This window comes from Dama dama, chromosome 5 (genome assembly GCF_033118175.1).
Source record: "Dama dama isolate Ldn47 chromosome 5, ASM3311817v1, whole genome shotgun sequence".
In the NCBI taxonomy this organism is placed as follows: Eukaryota; Metazoa; Chordata; class Mammalia; order Artiodactyla; family Cervidae; genus Dama; species Dama dama.
In genome coordinates this window covers 22412536-22439328 of record NC_083685.1, presented here as the reverse complement: position 1 = coordinate 22439328, position 26793 = coordinate 22412536, and the positions used below count along the sequence as shown (strand labels likewise).

The 26793-nt window shown below is 44.3% G+C and overlaps 1 protein-coding gene across 1 annotated transcript in view; it reads right to left on the bottom strand.

Moving 5' to 3' along the window:
* Positions 1-11438: 11438 nt before the first annotated feature.
* TMEM132B (transmembrane protein 132B) overlaps positions 11439-26793 on the bottom strand; it is a 383545-nt gene continuing 368190 nt past the window's right edge. Inside the window, exons 6-9 of the mRNA XM_061142113.1 lie at positions 22603-22808; positions 19966-20236; positions 17034-17225; positions 11439-15663 (exon numbers count right to left, since the gene is read on the bottom strand). Of these exons, the coding sequence (XP_060998096.1) occupies positions 14515-15663; positions 17034-17225; positions 19966-20236; positions 22603-22808 (1818 nt within the window). The 3' untranslated portion in view covers positions 11439-14514. The remainder of the gene's footprint in view (positions 15664-17033; positions 17226-19965; positions 20237-22602; positions 22809-26793) is intronic.

Below are 26793 nucleotides of genomic sequence, written 5' to 3'. Positions count from 1 at the left end.
TCCTTGGTCAAGGAACAAAGACCCTACATGCCTAGTGGCACCACCAAAAAATTAAAAAAAAAAAAGAAAAAGTGTGGTCATGGTCTGACCTTTCTCTGCCAAGGCACACACATGATGGAAGAAGTGGAAATGAATAAGGATGCTTGAAGCCAGAGGTGATCAGCTCGTGCAGGTCCCACAGGAAACCAAGAATACCCAAATTATGTCAGTCTGCCACCCTCTGCACCTGTGGCTCAGGGTGTCAAGGTGGGACCCTCTGCAGGGGACCATGTGTGTGGCATGTCACTGTCCCGAGCTGTGACATGGCGTACGCACCATCCCCCGCTCCTTCCTTTCTTCATTTCAACTCTTCCTCCAGCAGCAACAAAACCTGGTCCTGCCAACAAAGCTCACAGAAATCTCTCTTTCCAAGTTTCCTTGTTTTGCGTTGTATTGCTTTTTGGGCAGAGGGAGGGGCAGGGATGGAAGAGGGTGGAGCAGAGCAATGCTGAGACTGGGATAAATCTGGCCGCAAGGGTAAGAACAGAAGCAAAAGGGGCCTCATCAAGGATATTTGTGATTTGCTCACTTTGTATTTTTTTGAAGATTCTTTTCACGACATTGTTTTGGATATAATTTGCATATAATTAAATGGGCACGTCTTGAGTATATAATATAGTTTGGTGAATTTTTAAGTTTTTATTTATTTTTCATTTTTGCCTACCCTGGGTCTTTATTACTGAACTCAGGCTTTCCCTCGTTGCAGAGAGTGGGGGCTATTCTCTAGCTGGGGTGCATGGGCTTCTCATGTTGCAGGGGCCTAGAGCTCAGCCTCAGAAGTTGTGGTGCATGGACTTAGTTGCCCTGTGGCCATTAGAATCGTCCCGGACCAGGGATGGAAACTGTGTCCCCTGCATTGGCAGGCAGATACTTAACCAATGGGTCACCAGGTTCACCCTAGTTTAGTTAGTCAACACACACCCCAATAAAGGAAAAAACTGCACTGATTTCTATCCCCAGAGACTTTTTTTTTAACCTGTTCTTGAATTTCATGTAAATGGAATCATATAGTCAGTACTCTTAGGTTTTGCTTCTTTTGTTTGGTTAAGTCCATGAAGCTGCATAAAACAGAAGCATGTTCCTATTTTGAGTAGTATCCCCTGTCTGAAAAAAGATACAATGTTTATCCATTCTCCTGTGGATGGCAGTTTGGATTGTTTCTATTTTTTGTGTGCATTATGAATAAAACTGCTCTGAACATGTCTTCCTGTGAAATCATGTTTTTATTGCTCTTGGATAAATACCAAAGAAGGCTCTTCTTAGCTAATATGTTAAGTATATGTTTAACTTAATCGGAAACTGGCAACATGTTTCCCAAGGTGGTGATAGTGTTTCTCAGTCCCTACTGACAACGCCAGAAAAATTTTACCCACATCTTTGCCAACACCAGCTGTTTCATTTTTTTTAATATCAGCCATAATAGATGGTGAATGCTCAGCATACTCAGTTGCTAAGTCATGTCCGACTCTTTGCGACCCCATGAACTGAAGCCTGCCAGGTTCCCCCATCCATGGCATTTCCCCAGCAAGAATACTAAAGTGGGTTGCCATTTCCTTCTCCAGGGGATCTTCCTGGACCAGGGATCGAACCCTGGTCTCCTGAACTGGCAGGCAGGTTCTTTACCACTGAGCCACCAGGAAAGCCCGTGATAGATGGCATGCACTTGCATTTCGTGATCGTTGAAACTGACATTTCCCTGATGATAAATGGGGAAAGTTACTCATTCTTGTGCCTGTCACAGATCTTCCTTTGGGAAATTTCTGTTCAAAGTTTTGACCCATTTTCAACTGTGCTGTTTGTCTTTTGATGGCGCTTCAGGCACTCTTTGTATATTCTGAATATAAGTCTCCTGCTCTGAGAATGTTTTCTCCCACTCTGTGGATTGCCATCATTATTTTCATAATGATGTTTTTTGAAAAGCAGGTTTTTTGGTTTTGATGAAGTCAAATTCATTGACATTTTGCTTACACTAAATAATCTTGTGACTTGATTAAGAAAGCTTTGCTGACCCCAAGGTTGAGAGAAAAACATTCTCCTATGTTTTCTTCAAGAAGTTGTAAATTCTAGTTTTTATATTTAGGTCTATCAAGGTGTATTGAGATGTATTTTAGATGCATCAAGGTTTAGGTACAGCTCAACCTTGAGAGCAGTAGTCTTTTCTTTTCCTTTTTTTTTCTTTCTGGCCTGGCTGTGGCTTACAGTATCCTAGTTCCCTGAACAGGGATTAAACCCAGGCGCTTGGTATCAAAAGCCAAGAGTCCTAACCACTGGACCACAAGGGAATTCCCTGAATGCATTATTCTGAGTGATAGAGGTCAGTCACAAAACCCCCATATTGTGTGATCCCATTCCCATGAAATGTACAGAAAACCAGAAATATACACTCAAAGTAGATTAGTGGTTTCCTGGGCCTGTAGGTTGGAGAACTTGGGAAGTGACCTGGTGGTGGGTACGGGATTTCTTTTATGCCTGATAAGTATATTCTAAGATTGATTTTAGTGAAAGTGTGAATATACTAAAAGCTACTGAACAGTACCCTTTAAATGAATTAATGGTGTGGGAGGTAAATAATATCTCAATACAGTTGTTATAAACAAATATCAAAGAACAAGTAAAAGCAGCTGATTTCAGTTTTCTAATGTGAATGTCATCTTAGTGTTTGGGTCAATATGAGACAGATTCATTCTTATAAAGTGGATTTTTAGGAACTCCCCTGGCCAACCAGGGGTTAAGACTTTGCCTTCCAATGCAGGGGCTGCTGGTTCGATCCCTGGTCAGGGAGCTAAGATCCTACATGCCTTCTGCCAAAAAACCAAAACGCAAAACAGAAGCAATACTGTAACAAATTCAATAAGGACTTTTAAAATGATTCTCATCAAAAAAATCTTTTAAAAAATGAATTTTTATGAAAGAATTTACCTTCCTTACCTTGCTTAACTTGAGCAGGACCCAAAGTTTCTTGGGCTCAGCAGCCCCTAGAGATCCCTCACTTATGGATGGTGTTGTGATAAGTCTCAGGTCCCAAAGCTTCCCTGATTACAGATCTGTATTTTAAACACAGCAAGGAATGAGTCAGCTCAAAAGCGAAGCAGCTGTTCTAAAATCACTCAGCCCTCACCTCCATAGTTGCCCAGTCTCTTACCACATCACTACCTTTATTTCCTGAGAACACTGGCAACGTAAAAACAACATAGAATCTGCATTAATAGTATTGCTAGATTGCTCCAAAGAAGGGTCTTTCAAAGTGTACAGTGCAATCCATTAGAGTTTTAATAGGTTTTAGGCAAAACTAAGCAAATAATCAAATTAACGAATAACTTATTAAAACGGAAAAAAGAAAACTAAAGTGAGTAACTTATGGAAAATGAGGTTGAGGAATCCTTGAAATACGTGAAATGTTTCTTTATAAGCAGACTTCTCAAAACCTTAAATGTAGTCTGAAAATTTTCAAGGGGGAGGATTAAAAAGCATTTCTCATGGTAGGATATATTCTTGAAATGATTTTTTTGTGTATGTGTGTATATGTGTTTAATTTTTTTAATTTGTTTCCCTTTTCCCCACCATCTGATCTGGCCAACTTTCTTTATTGCAACACACTTTGCACCAAGAGGTTACTGCCTTACAACACAAACTTGTCTTGTTGATCGTGTGTGTGTGTTAGCTGTTTAGTCATGTCTGACTCGTCTGTGACCCCCATGGACTATAGCCCAGCAAGCTTCTCTGTCCATGGAATTCTCCAGGCAAGAATACTGGAGTGGGTTGCCATTTCCTCCTTCAGAGGTTCTTTTCAACCCATGGATTTTACCTGGGTCTCCCGCATTGCAGGCAGACTCTTTACCATCTGAACCACCAGGGAAGCCCTAGCCCAACAATACTTTTTTCATTTAGAACTTTCCAGAATTTGGGCAGCTTATGCCCAGATTTCCCAACTTTAGATGTCTATGAACAGTTTAGAGTAAGGAGTATCTTAGCATGCCAGACCCAAATCTAGAGACCTGTGTGTATCTGGTATGTCTTAAGTTTGCTTTTTAAAAAAAAGTTTATATATTTTAATTATTTATTTAGTTATTTGCCTGTGCCTGGTCTCAGGTGCAGCATGAAGAAGGACTGAGTTCCCCAACCAGGGATCAAACTCAGGTCCCATGCATCAGGAGCTTAGAGTCTTAGCCACTGGAAGTAAAGTGAAAGTCGGTCAGTCGTGTCCAACTCTTTGCGACCCCATGGACTATACAGTCTGTGGAATTCTCCAGGCCAGAATACTGGAGTAGGTAGCCTTTCCCTTCTTCAGGGGATCTTCCCAACCCAGGGATTGAACCCAGGTCTTCCACATTGCTGGCAGATTCTTTACCAGCTAAGCCGCAAGAGAAACCCAAGAATACTGGAGTGGATAGCCTATCCCTTCTCCAGGGGATCTTCCCGACCCAGGAATCAAACCAGGGTCTCTTGCATTGGAGGCAGATTCTTTACCAACTGAGGTATCAGGGAAGCCCCCTTGGCCACTGGACCAACAGGGAAGTCTTCAGGTTTATTTTTAAAAAACAACTAGGTCACATCTCTTATCTGCTTTGCGAGGATCCTGTTTCATGGGAATCATCATTCAAAATCTATGCTTGGCCATGAAGCTCCCCCATCCCACCAGGGCCCCTTGACCCTGAGGGTCTAAGCACGTGGATCTTCCTGCCTTGGCATGTTCTGTTCCCTCAACCTGGTACACTATTTCAATTCTACCTACCCATAAGGACCCCACCTCAAACCACTACTACCAGCTCCCTCTGTTCCAGAAAGTATCAGGGACCTGCAGACATGGAGTTTTAGTCCCTCTTTGCTGAATCCATGGCCCAGGAACAAAGTTAACACTATGATCCTTTCACTTCAGTTCAGTTCAGTTCAGTCACTCAGTCATGTCCAACTCTGCGACCCCATGAATCGCAGCACGCTAGGCCTCTCTGTTATGTTAATCAAATGAGTAGTTATTTTGGCTTTTCATGGGTCATTTCATATGAGTGGAAATACTGTCTTTGATGTGGAAAACAATCTGGAGTTTTCTTGTTTTGTCCTGTAATTTTATGTTACTATAAAGTAAAGCATATTGGTGGTTTTAGTATCTAGAACATTGCAGGCTAAGGTAACATAGGTTTTTAAAAGAGTATTTAATAATTTTCCAACTACAGATTCATTATTACATGTAGTCAGATAAAATGTGAAGTGATAAAATGTATCCTTAATTTCATAATTTACTAATTGGTCTCTTAAGGCTTGTGTCTTCTCCGAACCCACACCTCATCATCGGGAAGAGAAAATTCCAGATGGTTGGTTCCTGGAAATAGGGTTCTCTCAAGGGCTCAGTAGAAACCTCCTATGCCACCCGCCTCGCCCCCCCACCCCCCACCCCAACCATCCCCAAAGTACTTCCACCTAGAGATATCATTCCAAGTCATCTTGAACATTTATGATAAAATCATGTGTGAATGTGACCTGTGATTCTTTGATAAAATTATTATTTCACCTCTGAAAATATTAGCTTAAAGCAACTCATTGTTAATTACAATTGGCTACATATCTTGGTGATCACCATCCCACCTTCAGAAATTCTCGGAAAGTTATCTCACCTGTGAATTGTTTTCAAAAGTCATGAAAATTTTATGGGTTCTAAACTTCTCAATGAAACTAGCATAATATTGTCTCACAGGCATTTAAATGCGCCTATAGTCATTTTGGGTTTGGTAATTTCCTCTTTGTACTTGAGAGTCTGGGTATGGGGATTAGGACTGCCCTAGGGCCAAGGCGGGTCTCCCGAGGTCATATCTGGACTTCTGATCCTCGCATTTTGGACAGGAAGTTTGGAGCCTCCCTGAGAAGCAGCCAGAGTTTAGGGTAGAAGACCTCATTAGTATATTAGGATATTAGGATCCTTTGGTTTAGTGAAGCTCGTGTTCCTCAAAAGAACTTTAAGGGCTAGCAATTCCCAATTAAAAGGAAGGAATCTCTCCCCTGGGTAGATCTAACCCATGTGGAGTAACAGTGACAATAATTATGTTCCATTCCTTGTCTCTCTGATCACCTTCCCAAAGCACACAGAAAGAGATGTTATTCATCCAACTGACAGACTCCACAGCCTGTACCATACAAATTACATTCTGATTCTTGCTGAAAGAGACAAAGTTCCTAGGTCAGAGACGGTCTTAAAATTCTGGTAAACTAAAAAAAGAAAAAAATACAATCTCCCCCTGTGTTTTATGAAAAAATAAAACTATTAGGAAGTATCAACGTCAATACTGTTGCTAATCTTGCCATTTAAAACAAAACTATCTGGGACTTCCCTGGTGGTCCAGTGGTTAAGACTTCACCTCTCAGCACAGCAGGTGTGGGTTTGATCCGTGGTTGGGCAATATCCCAAATGCTGCACGGTGCAGCCAAAAAATAAAGAAAGAAAAAATAAATTTGCCATGCTTTTCTCTAATTCTGAAATTCTCAGCCAATGACTGTCCTCAAAACCTTGAAGACTGCTGCAGAACATAAAGACTCCTTAATATCTTCCTCTGAACAACTATTTGAGGATGGGATAATTTCTTGGAGTCTACCAATGGACTGTTTTACTATGACAAGGAATCATCCAGAACGTTTTATTTCTTCACTTTCAAATAGTTCGGAAGTGCCTTTACAGGTACATTAAATACACTGTGGAACAGATACAACAGATCATACTGGAAGCCGTGGGTACTGTGAGACAGGTTCATTACACAATCGAAAAGGTATAGAGAAACAGTGTTGTAATGGCATGCTCTGTTTATAATAGCTGATATATACCAGGAAACAAGAATCCAACTCAGAAAAATGGGAAAAAGAAGATTACATTTTGTTTTTCAGATGTCTTGAAGCTACCCAAAAGTGCAGAACCGGCTGGGTGGTGTGGGTTCGGCCCCTGCCTGTGTTCCGCAGCTCAGATCGGATCCACCCAAGAAGAATCCGGGGCTGGGACCAGAAGGCTGAGGATACAGATTTAAATCTTGAGCAAGAACCTCCCTGGTTAAGGGAGGTTAAGACTCCATGCTTCCACTGCAGGGGATGTGGGTTGGATCCTTGGTTGGGGAACTAAGATCCCACATGCCACGTGTTGCAGAAAACAAAACAAAACACCATAAGTGGTGAGCAAACAGTATGCCCTTCAGACACAAGCAATAGATAAGCAGCAATGAAGAAATGGTTTGCCTCTGGAGACTCATGTGGGTCCCTCCAAGAGGATGGATCTGCAGTATTATACTCAAGTGCAAGGGAGTGTCTTAGAGCTACTTCTCTTTTCCTGGCTTTGATCACTTCCTTATTTCATGCTCTACTCTTAGCCCTTATCTTTCTTAGTTTGGGTGTTTGCTTTGACCTGCAATGATGTGTCTAGAACATGGACTGTCATGGGGGCCGGGCAATGGCTTGGGTTTTAAATTAATGTCCTTGCTAGAAGTCCAGAAAAATTTCTCCCAGTGGAAGACAACTACAGAAAGGGAATCCCTCACTCAGTGGTCTGTGACCAGAGGAAGCACTTGGATAGCTCTGTCTGCCAGTCCTGGCATCTTTCAGCACATGGGCTGGTGGTGCTGAACAATTCACTGCTTCAGAGTAGCTGGTATGATAGATAGCAGATCCAATGCAAATTTACAGATTTGCCCTGTGGAATAGTAAATTAAACCAACCAGAATGGCAAATTAAATTGTTAAGAACCTGGAGGCATGTGACCCTTGCCAGCCTAAAATATTTATGGGAATAAAGCATGCTCACACTATGTGGGAATATAAGGGTAAAATGGAGATACTACAGTGATTACAGCAAGGAGAAAAAAGGCATATTCTTCAGGAAAGCAACTCTAAGTGAGGAAATGGCATCATATGGGAAGTGTCTACCCTGGCATTTTGGGTTATTTCATTTGGTGACTCAGATTCCTCTAAAAGAGGTAACTATAAACTAGATTATTTCAGCTCCAACCTTATCATGAAAAAATAAAACGCTGTCCATGTTCTTTGGAGGTAAAGAAAGAAGTGTCGGGTCACAAGTGACTTAAAGCATCTTAGAGAAGTAATGCTGTCAAAGGGGTGGAAAGGTCAACATCACATGGACCCTGAATCCCAAAGCAACACCCATCTCTCTGTAAAGTGCTTTCTTCCAATGGGCAGCATAGATGTATAAACTGACCTCAGTTCCTGCAACACCTAAAGAGACTGCAGTCCTCAAGATAAAAGTAAAGGTTTCATCGGAACAACTGACCTCCAATACTCTGGCCAACTGATGCTAAGAGCCGACTCACTGGAAAAGACCCTGGTGCTGGAAAAAATTGAAGGCAGGAGGAGAAAGGGGCGGCAGAGGATGAAATGGTTGGATAGCATCACCAACTCAATGAATGGACATGAATTTGAGCAAACTCTGGGAGATGGTGAAGGACAAGGAAGCCTGGTGCAGACAAAGAAGCTGTAGTCCATGGGGGCTCAAATAGTCAGACATGACTTAGCAACTGAGCAACAATAATTTGTAATGTGACGATGTCCAGTTTGTCAGTTGATGACATTGTTGCTTTCTTATGAGGAGGATAATTACCCTATCAGACTGGAGTTGTTACTTGTCACTTGGAGAAGGGGATAATGGCCTGATCATCTTGACTCTTAGATGTGGCTACAAACACTGCAACTGGGTTAGAATGTCTCTGCACATTTTTGAGTTTAGAAAAAAAAAAATGTTTAAAGCAAACACAAAACACCTCTGTAACTGATATAAATCATATCAAACCATAAAGAAACTACCTCTGTAACTGATCTAAATTGTATCATATCATAAAGAAATTACCTTGTAACTGATTTCAGCTGTATCAAATGATAAACTAACAGGTATTAAGCATTTCCATATCAAATGTTGCAAATGCAATGTTTGCATTTTGCACACACAGAAATCTAAATCTAAAGGGTTTATTCTTTACTAGCCTCATTTCAAACTTTCTTTTTTCATTCTTTTTCAGAAACTGACTTTACTAAGCAGCATACACGCACATTAAGATCTGAGAAGAGGCTTTGGGGGCTATGGTTCCTTCCTCCTCATTCCAGGAAGACGAGTGTGCTGTTAGTGGGAAACAACCACCCAAAGTGTGATGGGGTCAGTGGCGGGGGGGAGTGGACACCTGGGAGAGTGTTCAGGCTCATTTTTGAAACCTGCCATTCTGTAGATTTGATTTCCTGATTGATTTCCAATCAATTTGATTCCAAATCAGTTTCCAAATTGATTTCCAATTCCCAGGTTGATGCTTCATTCCTCTAATGATAGTCTGTAGGGTCCAGTGAAAGATCATGCTTGGGGTGGGGCATTTATTAGGACATGTCAAGTTACTGCCATAGAGACACCCCTTTTCATCCTGATAACGAGGAGTGACATTTGCCAAAATGCCACAGACGATGCTGGCATTGTCAGAATGGGTACACTCACCACAGAGAGCCATAGGGACTTGGCAATGCGCCCATCAACCTTTCAGATGAGACACCATCAACCTTCCAGGAAGAATCCCCGACTCTCTTGTGTTTTTCTTATGGGTCCAGAGCTCTGCCAGTTCTAGGCCCTCAGCACCCCAAGCCTCTGCCCCAAATATGGACACATAAGTGAGTCACAGACAAATAAAGACCAAAAGGAGGAAGACAGCAGGGACTGATGCACTGCCTGTCAGCACCAAATCCGATACGGTTTGACACTGGACAGGGACCTGAGAAACAGGAGTCCTCCTTCTGAGACATCCGAGAAGAGGTGTGCCCCTATTGGCAACTTTCAAGAAACATTTTCTTTAGGTTTCCATTTATTGCTGCATCAGAGGTATTAAAATCTCTGGCTAAAAAGAAAAATACATGAGTCAAATCATACAGCTGCTGCAATTAAAAGAGAAAAATGTGGATAAAATAATGCAACCACTGGAGAATGTTTAAATGTTTATTTTCATGTTAAAAAGGATGAGTTACCCTGCGGTTAGAATATACCTTTATGTTGAAAAACAAAGTCACTTTATTTCTGAAATAGTTCTGGGAAAAAAAGAAAGAAAAAAGGAAAAAGAAATCCAAAAGTAAGGAAGAGTAAGATCAAAATGTTCTGGCAGATTCCATCCACAGTCCCAACAGAAGCCATGCCCTCTAAAGGCTGCATCTCAAATTCAGTGCATTTCGCGATGTCGGGTTCTGATGTTTCCCACCATCAGTTCAGATATTTCTGAGTGGGACGTCTGTACATTTAAAAGCTACAGCTTTGCATGCTTTTATTTGAAAAGGTATTTATTCCAACACACCTTTCAATGTTTCAGTATATTGCCTATATTACATACAAAAATATCTGCTACCCATATTTGAGCATAACTTTTCCACCACCCATACTGTTCCTTTACATAACAGGTGACACACGATACATTACACATAATACAATTTTGAGGGAGTAGATGGTTGCTGGGTTTATTGACCACCTATCTTGTCATTTGCAGAGACTAGAATGGAGATCTGAGGCTGTTTTTGAGTTGATGAGAGTAGAAAGGTGATGAAGGAAGGATTCAGACAGAACCACCCTCTGTGGTCAGTGGAGTTGGAATGAGTGGTCTTCCCTGACAGAGACTTTACTGTGGTCCCAACGTCCCAACATTGGGAAGACATTTTTCTAAAAGAGTGAGACAAGAAAGCTGATCAACATGCACAATTCCTAAAACTTAAAATTACCCTGGTACAAAATACTTCTTCCTCGGAAGTGGCAATGGGACAAAAGTTAATCCATTATTTTCTCAGCATTAATTTTTTATAAATAAAAAACTCTCTGCCTACAGTCTAAGCATGATTACAGCCTGGGAATGCAGGCTGGCTAGTGTGCAACAGGAAACCCCCAGGGGTCACTGATCCTCTCTGGGCTCACATGGAGTATTCTGAGGTCAGTACCTTGTGTGTTCTTTGGGGAAAGTTTCCGGGGAAAACTTCCAGTGTCTTTTCTTTTTGTTTTCTCTCAAATGTAACACTGCAGGTTTAAACTCCAATAATGTTGTGTGGCAGCTGCTCCTTGATAGCTGTGCGCTGGCCTGGAGACAGTAGTTTCACATCCTCCATGGTTGTAGGTCACCTGGTCCTCACATGGCATCTGAATTGCCCCTTGTGTGATTCACAGAGCTCATAGCCTGCTGTCCCCATTAGAGGCTGCTGGTGTCTGCCTCAGGGGGAGCCTGAGCACCCCGTTTTTAAGGGAGAGAAAGGGATTCTATCTATCTCATTTATTTCGGGTTATTGACACCAATGCTTTGCATATCTCAGCCATAAAAACCTGGAAAATCCAGGCAAATGCATGCCTCCCCGCCCCATCCCCCCCGCCCAGAGAACCGTATTTCAAGGCTTAATAATTTACACCATTCCCCCCATTCTAGTTTAAATATTTTGGAAGTATAGCTCCTAATTGTTTTAAATTAACCAGGTTGGAAACCAAGCAGATATAACACATGGATTCTAGTCAGTAGGAAGTATTTAGAGCAGAAAGAGCTTCAGTGAAATTCTGTTCAGCTGAGTAGTTATCCATGCCCAATCTGAGAACAACTGACAGTGTTGATTCCCTCAAATAGCTGAATTTCTGGCTCTTCATTATTCAGACACACACACATGGGTATAAGTATGTATGTGTGAATATAGGGAAGTGTGTGTTGTGTGGTAAAAGGGACCCTTCCCCTGAAACCTTCCATTTGATGTTTGTTTTGAGCTGACTGAATCTCAACATAAGCCAGCACAGGTGCTTTATGAAGCCTGCATCACTCTGGGGGACGCCAGCTTACCCACAGGAGGCAACTTCAGGACCACGGTCAGCTCCCAGCCCCGTTGAGAAACCAAGGGAAAGTGAAAGTCACTCAGTCGAGTCCGACTCTGCGACCCCGTGGACTGGAATTCTCCAAGCCAGAACACTGGAATGTATATCCTTTCATTTCTCCAGGGATCTTCCCAACCCAGGGATCAAACCCAGGTCTCCCTCATTATAGGCATATTCTTTACCAACTGAGCTATAAACCAAGGGTTCCTTCTAATTCTCCCCAGTGTGCTCTCTGCATCACATCAAGCACTCAGGCCATAGAAGGTGGCCTAACTTGTATGCTCCTGGATAAGGCTCCTCAGGACAATGGTAGGCTCCTCTTCTCCTGAATTCTTCCCATGGAAACTCACTTTACCAGTGGGAGGCAGCCTGCTGTGTGTGTGAGACACTACCTGTATCAGTTGAGGTTCCTCAGTTTTAGAAACAAAACCCCTATTATGTCTGGACTGTCAAAGGGAAAGAAAATTGACACTATCTTATAGGGGGAGCAGGACTCATATGGACAGCTCTGTTTCCATAGCATGGAATTCTAATTCCATGAATTTCTCTCCAGCCCTACACAGTTGGCTTTGAGCGACCCCCCCCCACCAAGCCCTTCGAAAAGCAGAAGCAGCTTCCTTTGGCTACCAGAGCAGCTCTTCCCACAAGATGTCAGCCATCTCTCTGCAAACTCCTTTGGAAGCCAATACCTGGGTCTCCTGATTTCATTTCCCAATAAAACTGGAAGATTTGGGCAACCTTACCAGCTTCAGTTCCTAACCCCCATTTTAAACACAAGAGCAACTGAACACCAGCCCCTGGAGGTCAGGCAGTGCATCACTGGTAACTTAGGCATGGTTTACAAATGTACTGTAGTCCTGTGGGTAAGAGACACAGGGAGAATACTATGTCTGCCATGTCACAGCTGGAGGAGGCTGGTTGTCATGTTCCCATCCATCCTAAAAGAGAACCACTGAATCACACCCTTGTGAACAGCCCAGTCATCAGCCATCGAGAGTCAAGGAACAGTCTCAACACCTCCGACAGGTCCTGGCCATTTTGGGTCATTAAAATTCCACTTCTCTGAGATGCAAATGGTTCAAGAAAGCTTGGAATGAGGTATACTCATCCAATGTCTGTTTTTCCAGCTATCACATCCTAATAAAATGTTGCCATAGTTTCCTAATCTGAATTTCTTGCTTTGCTTGAGACCAGGCATGCTGTTCTTTGAAAAACATTATTTATTTAAAAATTATGCAGGAATCATGCAAAATTTCTCTCTCTCTCTCTCTCGCTTGCCATTTTAATTTCCCAATACCTATAGTTTTTCATCACAATTGATTCTCAAGCTTCCGGAATAGTCATTTATTTTATGAATTTTGGGGAGAAAAAAAAAACCATTGCTTTTCTTGATTAATGTACACCCTGTATACATTTTACCTCTGCCAGAGTCATGACTGGGGATATATATATATATGTGTGTGTGTGTGTTTATATATGAGCTTTTTTGGTGGTGGGGTGGAAATCGTTGAATGGGTAGATTTCTATGTGTTACTAAGTTGAAACATCATTCCACTTACTGTTCTAATAAAGTTTTGCTCTGGGAAAAGAAAAGTTTGGTCTGAAGGTACTTTCTTTGCAATTTCCTTTCTGTGCGTATCATTTCTAGACCTTGATTTCAGTTTGGATAACAAATGGTGTTGACCACAAAGCATTAGTATCAATACAACTATTTTGAGGACTGCTTTGCCCTCGGAAATGCACTCCAAGAAGGAGGTCCTCATGACTCCTGCAAGCAGAAGATAAAAGGTTCACAGTTCATAATTTTTCTCCAAAGTTTTTAAGCATCATGTAGAAAACTGTAAAGAAGATGGCCCCCCCTCACAGTACATTAACATTTTAAGTAAAATCCCATGTCCCTATCTGAGACAAGAAAGTTCAATCACAAAAAAGGAAAGACAGCATGAGGATTAGCCTCTTAGCTATTGCCCCAAGTGATGAAGTGTGGAAAACTGGAAAGACCCTGAACTCCCGCACAGACACCTAGGAAATAACAGGACACGGCAAATCATGGGGACTAAAACTCATATGCAAATCAAACAGGTCTCAGAGAAAAGAATGAAATCTCTTGTCTTCTTGTTTCAAAAAGAATTGCAGAGGTCAAAGGAACCAGGGGCGAGTGCAAAGATATATAAAAATAATGAGCAATGCTCGTAACAAATATGGGCGGCTACATTCAGCATCTTTCAGGTATGTCCAATCTCAGGCCAAGGGCAAGAAATGTCCACTGTGCTTTAAAAGGTCTAGGAGTAGAAAAATCAAACCCAAGTCTTTTCTAATTCCACACGGCTGTTTTGCCACGAGATGATTAACAATGTCTGTGGGGTCAGGTTTATTCTACTGGAACTGAGCTAGTACCAGGCAGCAGATAAAATCATTGTCTTAGAATTTTTCTAGGACCCACACGTGGCCGATTCAGAGACACTGCCTAGCTTCAAACCCAGCTGCCTTTGCTCTCTCTGATACCTGCTTTGAAAGGGATCCCACTAGACCGCCACAAATGAAGCTCTGTTAAATCATCCCCTATTGCTGATCAGACTCACGGCTCCACCATTCAAAAAACAGAAGGCATAAAGGTGAATACAAACATGAGAAAGGAGTTCACATCTGGTCCTGCAGCCTCTCCATGTAGTCTCTGAAGCCCTGGGACTCCCCCAGCCCCATATCTGGGCAGACCCACTGGATGTTGTCATCACTGTCAAACAGGATGGAGTTGGTGTAGGGGCCGCCGTCCTCTGGGAGGATGGTGGTGTAGGAAGTAAACTTGACCCTCTTCCTCTTGGGGCCTGTGGAACTCAGAGGGTCGTTTTTCATGTCTTTCTCATAGACATAGTCAGAAGGTCTGAGCAGCTGACTATGGAAAGTCTTCTGGGAACCGCCATTCAGAAGGAAGTTCCTCTCCTCGAACTGCAGCCCCCTGTCAATCATGGTGGTGCACTCCTCCGACGGGAGGGTCACGTCCACCGGGTTCTCTAGAAGCTCCACGTCGTTCCCCAGCCAGACCCAGTCATGGGAATGGGGGATGTTGCCTTGCTCGCTCACGGCGAATCTTTTGTGTCTGTATTTCCAAGCAAATGCCACACAGTTGATCAAGAAAACCAAGATGGCCAGGCAGAAGACACAGAGCAAGGCGTACATGCCGATCTCCAGGTCGGTGAGCCCCCTGGAGGTCACTGTGAGGTCACTAGGATTATGGGGTTCCGGTGACTTCCCTTGAGTGGGGAAGCTTGTGAAGGCATCTGGACCACCGCTCTTGAGCATCTTTTTATCTTTTCCTTCCATGGGAGACTGTGGGGTTGTGCTTTTGTTGGTACTTTCCTCATGGCCAGCAGAGGCGCCATGTTGGAACCACTCCTGAACTGCTCTCTCCTGGTTTCCCTCACGATCTATGGTGTTACTGAGGTGGTCTTTATATTCCCGGTTTATGCCCTCAATATCATTGGTGCCTCCTTGGTGCTCATCAATACTGGGCTCAAATTTGACCTTGACATTCCCTTTCCCCACGGCAAGAACGCTCTTCCTCTTGGTCTTCTGACAGGGCTCACTGATCATCATTTCCAGTTTAATCAAGGGCCCTTGCCCTTCCCCCTCTGCAACCACAACCGGCCATTTGGACTGAAGGCTTGCCTGGACAGACACCACCATTTCATCCAAAGATGAGACAGTAACTGAAAAATCCTTGGGATCGTAAATGTCTAAAGGTGTCACCGAACCATCGCTGAACAAAATCCAAGAACTGACGATGGCCTCCTAAGAGAAATGAAACCAATGCATTATGTTATAATCAGGTTCCTTCAAAACTTGCAAATGTAAATATGATTTTTCTATGTAATATGATTTAAACATACAAACTGAGAATTAATTTCTATGCTTTATCATTGTGAACAGCTCTTGACTTGCCTTGAACTGGCATGAGCCATAAGCCACAGCCCTACTAATGTAAGAAACAGACAATATGCTTTAGCAAATGCATTAAAGTGTATTTTACAGTCACTCCCCTACATATGAATGTTCGAGTTGCGAGCTTTCAAAGATGCAAACGTGTGTTCGCATGTCCAGTCACCCAAGTCAGGTCCTGTATCTGGCACGTACTGTCGTGTGCATGCACCCTGCACAAGCGGGTGTGCTCTGGTGGCCTTCACGGCGCGGTACTGCATAGAACACAGTGGGACGGCGTCTTTATTTCAAGTCCAGGGTGTCTGAAAGCAAGTGTGAAAGCAGCGGCAGTGGCGTAGCTGGTCCTGTACAGTACGATTAAAAATGTTTTCTTTACTTTTTGCTTGTTTTTTATGTATTATTTGTGTGAAAAGTATTATAAGATGACTGCCTTACAGTACTATATAGCCAACTGTGTTAGTTGGGTACCTAGGCTAATTTTGTTAAACTTAGGAACAAACTGGACTTACGAACACACTCTCAGAAGGGAACTGGTTCGTCTGTAAGGGACTTACTGTAATTTACCACATGCCAGACAACAGAATTTGACTTTGACCCTTCTAAAACCATTCTGAAAGATCAAACAGTTTATCTGAATCAAATTCAGATGCAACTAGTCAGGCGCCTGCTCAAGAGAATATTGCTTTGAACTTTCCTTATTAGGAAGTCAATGCTGACAAAGCAAAACATGCACTGGTTGGACATGCTTATGGAAGGATGCATCATAAGACTGGTTTCCTTGAAAGGCACAGTGACCTGGTATCTTTATCAATGACATGTCAAAGTTTAAAGAGGGGGAGAGTTTGAGAGTTGGCAATCATTGTCAACAGTGGTGATTGGATGCCTATTAGCCATGCTTGTTCAAGTAACTGAAATGAAATTTCCAAGAGTCAATAGGCACCTGCTTGGGCAAAAGTAAAAATATGGGAGCCTTTGGTCATGGTCTATCAGCAGACAGTGTCTAAAACAGGTAAGGCTGCTCAAAAGCAAGAAGAACATATGAGAAAAATGTGTCTAAGCCATTGAGTACTTTTCTCAGAGACAGGACAGACTGGATAAGAAATAGGTAGAAGCTTCAAGAATCACCAGTCCCAGTTATGAGTGCTCTATTTATCTCCTTTACAAGATGTGACAGAAAGAAGAGGTCCCAATTGTCCACCGACAAAAGGACTCTGGAACCTTACCTGCTGTGGGGCTTGAAGAACATCCTGCGCAGCTGCTGTTGAGACGATGGCTCTTTTGTCCAACCTGTGAGGCTGCAGGGAGAGAGACAAGCCGGCCACCAGTTGAACACCCAGGTCCGCAATAGTGACCCGGTCATCCAGGACGGTCACGGTCTTTTCAGCCAGGATGGAGTCAGAGAGAGGTGACAGGACCTGCAGAGTCAGTGAGAAACCTCAGTGTCTGCTCCTCACACCATTCAAAACTCCTGAACTGGTGTTCCCACCAAAGTGTTCTCCTAGTTTCCTGTGACATGAGTGTATGTAGCGAAATTGTGTATGTAAGCAAGTCATGAGTGTGTGTGTGCTAAGTCATGATCCTGTTCAATTACGCTCTCCAAGTGAAGGAGTTTTAAGTACAAATGTCATCTTGGCCCATTTTTCTTTCCTTTGATTCATATCATGATAACAGTACTGTATTTTTTAAGCTTGATTTAATTTAGAGGTAATAACTAAAAATTGCCTACCTTGGTACTGGGCACCAAAGACTGACATTTTTCCAACAAATAATACTTAGTTGTGAAGATGGAAGAATTGCAGTAAAAGCTCTTTGAAAGGTTGGTGCTCAGCCATCTCTTCCTACTCCTACTCCTTCCAGTGAGCATTAGATGTTCACTATGGACCACTCAACCCTGGAGAAGGGCATGGCAACCCACTCCAGTATTCTTGCCTAGAGAATCCCATGGGCAGAGGAGCTTGGTGGGCTGTAGTCCATGGGGTCCCAAAGAGTCAGCCACGACTGAGTGAGTAACACACATACTCATGGACCACTCATCACCATTTTGTGGGCTGCCGTGTCATCCCTGGATAAACCAGGTGAGCAAGGTGGGAAAGAGAATCTTACTCTCCTAAGCCATTTTTCTTAATAGTCTAGCTTGCAAGCAGGTGGTGGTGGTGGTTTAGCCACTGAGTCGTGTCCAACTCTTGCGACCCTATGGACTGTAGCCTGCCAGGTTCCTCTGTCCATGGGATTTCCCAGGTAAGAATACTGGAGTGGGTTGCCATTTCCTTCTCCAGGGGATCTTCCCAAGCCAGGGATTGAACGCTAGTCTCCTGCACTGGCAGGCAGATTCTTTACCACTGAGCCACCAGGGAAACCCTTGAAATGAGGAAAGAAAGAAAGAAAGTGAAGTTGCTCAGTCGCGTCCGACTCTTTGTGACCCCAGGGACTGTAGCCTACCAGGCTCATCTGTCCATGGGATTTCCCAGGTAAGAATACTGGAGTGGGTTGCCATTTCCTTCTCCAGGAGATCCTCCTGACCCAGGGATTGAACCCAGGTCTCTCACACTGTAGGCAGACACTTTACCATCTGAGCTACCAGGGAAGTGTCAAATAAAGATGCATATCTAGTGGGCAGAATTTCTAGACCTGTCCCCCCAAAAAGGTTCTGTCTAATCTCTCAAACCTGTGAATATGATGAGAAATCAGCCTCCCAATTATGTTATAGGATATGGCACAGTTGACCTTAAAATAGGGAGACCATACTGGGTTAGTCAGGTGGGTCTCATGGAATCACACGAGCCCTTAAAATCAGAGTGCTTTCTCCCTGACTGGTAGAAGAGAAAGTCAGATTCAAAGAGTGAGAATCTGGTGGTGGATCTGCTCCGTGAGGAGCAATGGAGGGAACTCTAGGAGCAGAGAATGACCTCTGGCTGATAGTCCACAAGGAAACAGAGTTCTCAGTCCTGCACCACGAGGAACTGCATTCTTCCAGCAACCTGAGCCAGGAAGCAAACACTTCTTCAAAGCCCCACATAAGCCCAGCCTGACCCATACTTTGATCGCAGCCTTGTGGTACCCTAAACTTGGTACCCCAAGCTCACCTGGACTCCCAACGTTCAGAACTTCATGCCGGGTGCTGTTTGATTGATCTGTTACACAGCAACAGAAGAGTGATGCAGAATGTAACACTGAATCCAGCTTTGTCAAAAATTGACTTGGCCAACACCTAAAAATCTGACTTGAACCATGAGCAGTAATTTTTTAATTTGTTATTTAAAAATATGCTGCATTCTTTCTGCAGAATGATCCTGTCCACTGGCTAGAAAACAGTTTTACTGTTACTATAGTAAAGTGGAGAGCGGTTTTTATTATTTTTAGTGCAATACGTTTTTAATTTTTTTTTTGGTCCACTGTTCAATGTAAAACATAGCTAAATGGTTAATGCTCAAGTTGAGGAAAATAAAACTAGCTTTCACAGGTTCTACTGTCTTCTGTTAGTGACACATAAAAAGTAAAGGGTCACATTAGGGGAAAGATTGCTTAGACTGTGTGTTAAATTTAGCTTTGGTAAAAGAAATGAGATATTTTTTCTCAACTCTCTAAAAGGAAAACATTTTTCTTTGATTATTCTTCGAGGTTTTTATTTGCTACTCTAGACAATAAGGTTTGAAAATGACTTTGACCTTCTTTGGGGAAAATACAATATAATTTTATTATCATTACTTTACATTTTTCAATTGTTCTATGAACTTTTGTGAATTCTATTGTCTATTATAAAAGTATTCATTTATTTAGTTAGTAGCATGGGGTCTTAGTTGCATCACGTGGGATGTTGGTGTACACGGACTCTCTAGTTGTGGCTAGCGGACTCTGGAGCCCACAGGCTTAGTTGATTCAATTTTACTGGAATTCCAGTTCCCTGACCAGGGATCGAATTTATGTTTCTTGAATTGCAAGGTGGATTCTTAACCACTGGACTATCTGGGAAGTCTCTTTAAAAAAAAATGTAAAACAAAATTTAATTTGAGTTTGAACTGTTAGAATTGATGAACCCTCTATCACTGCCCATAAATCTTTGATGCATGCGTACACACGCTGTCCTCCAGCATCCGCCTGGACACTTATCAGCACAGACCAGGGTTGCGGGAGGTGGCCAGGGCTGGGTGCCTGTACCTGCACAGTGGTGATGCCCGGCTCCCGGCCCACCAGGGTCCTGCCATCCTGTATCTGAGCAATTCTCGGCTCTTCCACCTTCATGAAATCCATCACGAGGTCGGTGATGTCAAACTGCCAGTCAGGGCCCAGCATGTAGCTCAGCTGGCCCGAGTCGGGGGACTCGGCCACAAACTGGGTGAGGACGCGCACGAGGGCGTGCTGGTATTGCAGGGAGCACCCTCTCCCCTTCTTCTCCTCATCCTCCTCGTCTTCACTGTCTCGGGTAGGCCTGGGACACACACACACACAGCAGAGCCAACGTCATCCTGGGGAAGAAGGGTCTCCCCTACCTCCTTGTCCAGATTCCCTGTGACTGTGATGCTTGGTGTGAACTGGATTTTCTTCCTGCCAGGGTTGCCTACCAGCGGTCACCCACCATCTGCCACTTCTTTCACTCCCCGGACCCTGTGCGGTGGTCACTGAGCGTCACGTGTGCTACCACAGGCTCGGGACACAGGAGCCCAGCACGGCCCCGCCTCCCCCGCCCAGCGCTGGGGGGACCAGCACTGCCCAGGCAGAGATGGCACCTTTGTCCTATGTCCTGGAAATCTGCAATTTCCTCATGAACCCCTGTGCAGGGATGATGCGGAAGGTGGGCTGCAGGAGGGAACATGAGGTCTGGGATCATAAGAGCCCTGTGTCGCCAGTGGCCACTCCCTCCTGTTGGCCTTGAGTGAGTGGTCAACCCCTACCCAGGCCTGGGCACCTCCCTTGCGGGTGGAGATGAGAATGATGCCCCTGACATCCTGCAGATGAGCATGAGCTGTAAGCCAGGTGTGACGACACCCAAGGTGGGCCCCTGTGAACCGTCACCTGGATAAGGGCCCTTTGATCTCGCAGAACCAGCTTTCTCTGAGCTCAGAGCCCTAAAGTGACCAGAGTATGCCTCCTATCTCCCACCCACCTGACCTAAGTGACTGCCGACCTGCAGAGCTGCTAAAACAACTGAAACACATCTGACACCTGCATCCTGACTTCTCCTCCTTCCTCAGCACCCCGGCCCTTCCCCCTGTCCTGACACAAGTTCTCCTCCACTTGCCTGCCCATGACCTGCCCTGAGAAACCCTCTCTGGCTTGGCCATTCCATAAACTTCCCCTTGAGATGAACCTGTCAAGCGTCCCTTATGAGAGGACCTGGTTTGGTGGCTGCTGACTGGTCTGTGGCGCCCTCAGTGGACAGGGTCTTGTGTCAGGGGAGAGAGGGGCAGAGACTCACATGTCCCGAGTTAGACTATGTGCCGGGTCCTGCCTTACATGCTCCTGTAAAGTGAATAAATGCTATCTTCAGAATTCTGACTGCTGCAGGGTGTATCATTTCACTGAATTCTTGGAACAACTCTATTCAGTCACTCTACTGTCATCTCCAACTTGCAGATGAAGAAACAGGAAGAGAGAAGTTAAGTAACTTGTCCAAGGTCTCACAGCTATACATGGGAAAGTGAAAGGTTGCTCAGTCGTGTATGACTCTTTGCAACCCCATGGGCTGTAGCCTGCCAGGCTCCTCTGTCCATGGAACTCTCCAGGCAAGAATACTGAAGTGGGTAGCCATTCCCTTCTCCAGGGGATCTTCCCAACCTAGGGATCGAGCCCAAGTCCTCCACATTACAGGCAGATTCTTTACCATCTAAGCCACCAGAGAAACCCCAAATGTGGAAAAGCCAGGGTGAAAACTTAGTGGCCTTATTCCAGAGTTCACAGCTTAGCCACTGCACTGTGCTCCACTAAGGATGGTTGACATTTACAAGCAGAAAGCTGAGAATGGATAATGCAGGAAAGAACACTAGGGTAATGGGGAATAGAGCTATTCCCTAAATGCCAGGCCTTGTGCTGTACGCTTCTTATGTGCTGCATCATTTTATTGAATCCTAGCAACTATTCTATGAGGTAGATAATATGACAGTAAACCCACTATATACGAATGAGTTCCGTTCCAAGAGTGCATTCGTTTAAGTTCGTTTGTAAGTCCAGCTATGTTAGCCTAGGTACCAAACTGACACAATGGGCTATAGAGTAGCTTACTGTAATCGGTTTATAACACTTTTCATGCAAATAATTCATAAAAACAAGCAGAGAAAATAAAGAAAATATTTTTAATCTTACAGCATAGGACCTTGAAAAGTACAATAGTACTATGCAACAGCTGGTACTCCTTAACAATATCAGCTACATCACCACTGCTTTTATGCTTACTTCCGGACCTCCTGGGCTTGAAACAAAGACCCTGTACTACTGTACTCTATACAGGAACAAAAGCTCAGCCACCTGTAGAAGGTGTGCCCATGTGACAACGCGTGCCAGACACGTGAACTAGTTTACGGGACTGGACTATGCGAATGTGCATTGGCATCTTTGAAAGTTCACAACACAGGTGTTCGTATGTAGGGAACTTACTATATTATTCCTATTATAATTTTCTCCTTTCAGAATAAGGACCCAAGTCAGATCTGTCTTAACTCTGTTCCTGTTACTACCCACTGTAGATGCAGTTTTGCTGGAGCCTGGGTCCCTGAGGACGTTTTGCCTCAGATCCAAGCCCTAGGAGCCTCAGACCCACAGCCCCCTCTGAGGGTCACCCCCTCACCCTGAGTTCCTCACCTTCGATTGGAGGCCACCGGGATCCTCCATCCTTTGATCTGACTCAGCTCCGTGTCCGAGATCTCAACCTGCAGGGGGAGTCTGGGCACCCAGACCGTGACCTCTAACTGGGAGGTGAAGTGCTGGTGGGTGAAGTTCACGATCGTGTCCACTTTGCTCTTCATCTCCTTCCCATTCACAAAAATCGAATCACAGCCGTTGGAGACCTTGGGGGAGGGGACAGGACCGCCAGATGCAGCAGCAGAAAAAGTTCATGTGAGACCTGACAGTAAAAGTTCATGAACCGCAACAGCTCTGATCTATGAGGCCCCAAGACAACCAGGAGAACGTGGCTTGAACAAAAGGTAATTTGTAGGCACTAATTGGTGACAATACTGATAAATAGACTCCAGGAAAACCACTCTGTATTACAAACTACTGACAAGTAAAACCATAAACATAATTTAACGGAGTTTCATAACCTTTGTTGCCTTTTCTGTGTGTTTTTTTCCTTTTCCTCACCTCCTTTATGTACTCAAACCACCACTAATCAAACCCCAGGTGCAGCATATTTCACTAGTGCGCCCTATCTGAAGATGTTTAAAAGGTATCCATATGTTACTAAAACAACACTTCATTTGAGCTGTAAAGGGGATTTTTTTTTTTTTTCCTGAAAAAACCAAGAGAGCTTTGCACTAGATTAAGACCCTTGTAGAAATACACTCATGAAATGCATCAGTAACATGGATACAATCTTTTGCCCCATTACGTTTTGCATTAATTTTACGGGATGGAGATGAGGATGTGGCATTCTGCTATGGACTTCTGACTCAGCACTCGGGGCAGGCACCCTTTTAACATGATGCATTCGCAGGTTAGGTATCAGACAATGTAAGCCCCCGCGGCACTTCACATCTTCCGGAGAAGCAAGGAAAATGTTGATGGCTTTCTCTCCTAGACCATCAGAAGAATGAATGTCTTTTACGTATCTGGATGGGGAGGGGGAGGAGATCACTTTATGGGCAGAAGACACAAAAGCAACAATCAGTTTAGCACAGAATCACAAAACTGCCAGGGGTCTGCAACCTCCTTTTTACAGATGAAGAACCTGAGGCCAGCCACGTGATGTGTCACTGGCTCAAGGTCACACACTACTTTTTGGGATACTGGCCTGCTGGCAGTGGTCCCCAGCTCACCTGGAGTGCCACCAAGAGGCCTGTTTCCCAAGCCACAAAAGAAGACTCACTCAAGACCTTCTCTTCCTCACCTGAATCGGTATCTGCGACCCAGCCTCCCTTCCCACCCCAGGTGCACAAGTCCAACTGCTTCCTCCATGTGACCAGGTGAACGGCCCAGAGCAATGCCAGCAGTATCAAGGTGCAAACTCTAAGAGCAAACCTCCACGTTGTTTGGGAGGTATCATCACCACCTGTCCTGTCCCCCTAGAAAAAGGATATGAATGTGTATTTGCTTCCACAAGAAGGAAAAGATGAGCTTGGTTCACTGTAGGGTGAAATCAAAGACTGAGGAGAAAATAACTAAAATGATGCTTACATCCTTACATCAGAACCTCAGACACAGGCCCCTGTCATTGCCACCGCACCATGTCACCACATCTCTGGGAATCTTTAAGCAGAATTAAGCAAGGCCAGTAATAGGAAGGTGGGATGAAACCACAGTGACACGAACCTGACAAGCCTGGGTTACAAAGCAGTGAACAGGGGTACTGATGGGTAACTACGCATCAGGCTGAGTTCATTCGGGGAGTGCTTTCCCACCCTGTCAGAGCTTAGCCCTCCAGAGTCCCCTGACCTGCAGGCTCCACTACTCCGAGCAGCAAAAATTCTGCCCCCAGATGGCAGTGGAAAGTGGCAGCTAATGCGTCTCTCCCCCTGAAATTCCAATGGGAGTTGAAAAAGATATTTCCATCACTTTTCAAAGTGTAAAAGAAGCCACTTCGCCTATCTCTCTCTCTTTGTCTGCTTTACTTCCTAAAGGAGAGAAGAAAAATGATGAACCAAGCAAATCAGCTGTCTTTTAAGGCATGTTTGAGGGACATAAATCTGTATTGTTGTGCCCAGGATTGTAATGTGAGCAACCAGAGTAAGATTTTCAACTAAAGCAGACAAACGAGTGGAGAGCCGTGTTTTTATTTTAAAATCCTGTGAGGCTGACACAATGCCGAGCCAACTGCCCTTCCATGGGTGGCAGATCTGTTCTAGAGAAACTTCTGCCTTCCCTCCAGAGCACTGCAGTGTGAGACATGCAATAAGACCCCTAAACATCCCTGGACTCAGTGGCAGTAGCAGACCTATCTCAAGAGAACAAGGTTCCTCACTGACAAGAACGCTGCGATGGATGCATTAGGGTTCTGCCCTCACCTTCTCCCAGCTCAAGTGGGCCTCACCCATTGCTAGAACTTTCCCCAACCTACCTCCCTCCAGTACAGACCTCAACTCTCCTGAATCTGCAGGATTATTATAACCTATGTGAGATGCACGTATGTGTGTGTGTTTCCTCTAGAAGGAATGGTTTAGTATTTGTTAATTCAGTGTTTGCAGGGACTTTATAGGACATAACTAGTGTAACTAACAAGAAACGACTGCAGTAGGGATCTCTTATGGGTATAGGAACTCACTGCCTGTGAGGTTCTTCCTCTTCTCTGGAAGCATTAATATCCACAATAATTGCATGTGGCGGGCATCATGATCCTCATTGCACGGAGACTGAATCCAGTGTTGAGAAAGGGAACATCACTTCCCAGGGTTTTACCTATGTGTGTAATGATGCCAGCCAGCTCCCAGGACTACTGATACCAGGCTGGGTGCTCTTTCCTCTGCCTGCTCATGCCAGTCCCCTCTAGAGACTTCCCTCACTACACAGGACAAAGTCCAAAATCTTGATTACAGCTTACAAGACCTAGGGTCATGGTACTTACTTATAAGACCTAGGGACAAGCCAACTTCTCCAGGCTCCCTTTGCACTCCTCTCCCCGGCCCCTGCACAGGCTCTTCCCTCATGGGTCATGGGTCTTCTCTCCCTGGAGCTCTCCTGAGCTTATCCCCAACTGAACACCTTGCCACCATCTTCCCATGACTGAATGACTGAGATCTGTTTGTCATTCATGTCTGAGGCAGATATAACTGGTTGTCTTGGGCCACCCAGTCACACACCAGCACCCCGGCCCCATCACACACACACACACACCCCTTCCTCTTTTCTGTCCAGCCATTCATAAGAACAGGGCTTCCTTGGAGGCTCAGTGGTAAAGAACCCACCTGAGAAAGCAGGAGACACAACAGGAGATGTGGGTTCGATCCCCGGGTCAGGAAGATCCCCTGGGAAAGGAAATGGCAACCCACTCCAGTGTTCTTGCCTGAAAAATCCCACAACAGAGGAGCCCAGCAAGTTACAGCCCGTGGGGTCGCAAAGAGTTGGACACGACTGAGCGATTGAGTACCACACTACATTAGTTACTCTGGATTGCTCTGTGCTGTATTTTATAATCTGCTTTTCAATATTTATCACTCTCTGAATGCTCCTGGTTACTTTTTACTTGTTTCTTATCTGTTCTCCACCTGAAAGTAACCTGCTTGAGGCCATGGACCTGTCTCTTCTCATCTACAGTGTCTCTACTTCTAGCACAGAGATGACATATAGAAAGTGTTCAATAACTAGATGTTCAATGTGATTATATCACCAGTTTCCTCTGGGTCCCATTCATTCCTCTGCTCCATGAGTAGCCTGAATCTGGATAAGAAGGGGGATGAGGTGATGTGCACCAGGTTATCACATTAAGGATATCATGAGAGGAGGCAGACAGGTAGAGGAAACCTAGTCCAAATGCTCAGGAAGTTGAGGTCAAAAATCTGATAAATGTGGATTTCCAGGGATGAATTTGGCCTTTAGGCTAGGAACCGAAATGGAGAGATCTCTGAGTCATGTCACATCATAGAGGCATGTGTGTTGGGGAAGCAGACAGACAGACAGTGCAAGGTAAAGATCAGAGTCAGGTTCCTACCACTCATCGTAAAGATACCTTCAGGGCTCTCTGAGGCCCTGAAGCAACACCAAATGCTGTGTATTCTAATGTAAGAAGAGCTGAGGACGGGAATGTGAAGACTGAAAACGACGATTCGTGTCATGTTAATCTGCGAGCATGGGCCAGATGACTTGCCAATGTCATCGTAGGAAGGCTGCCTCTAGAGGTTC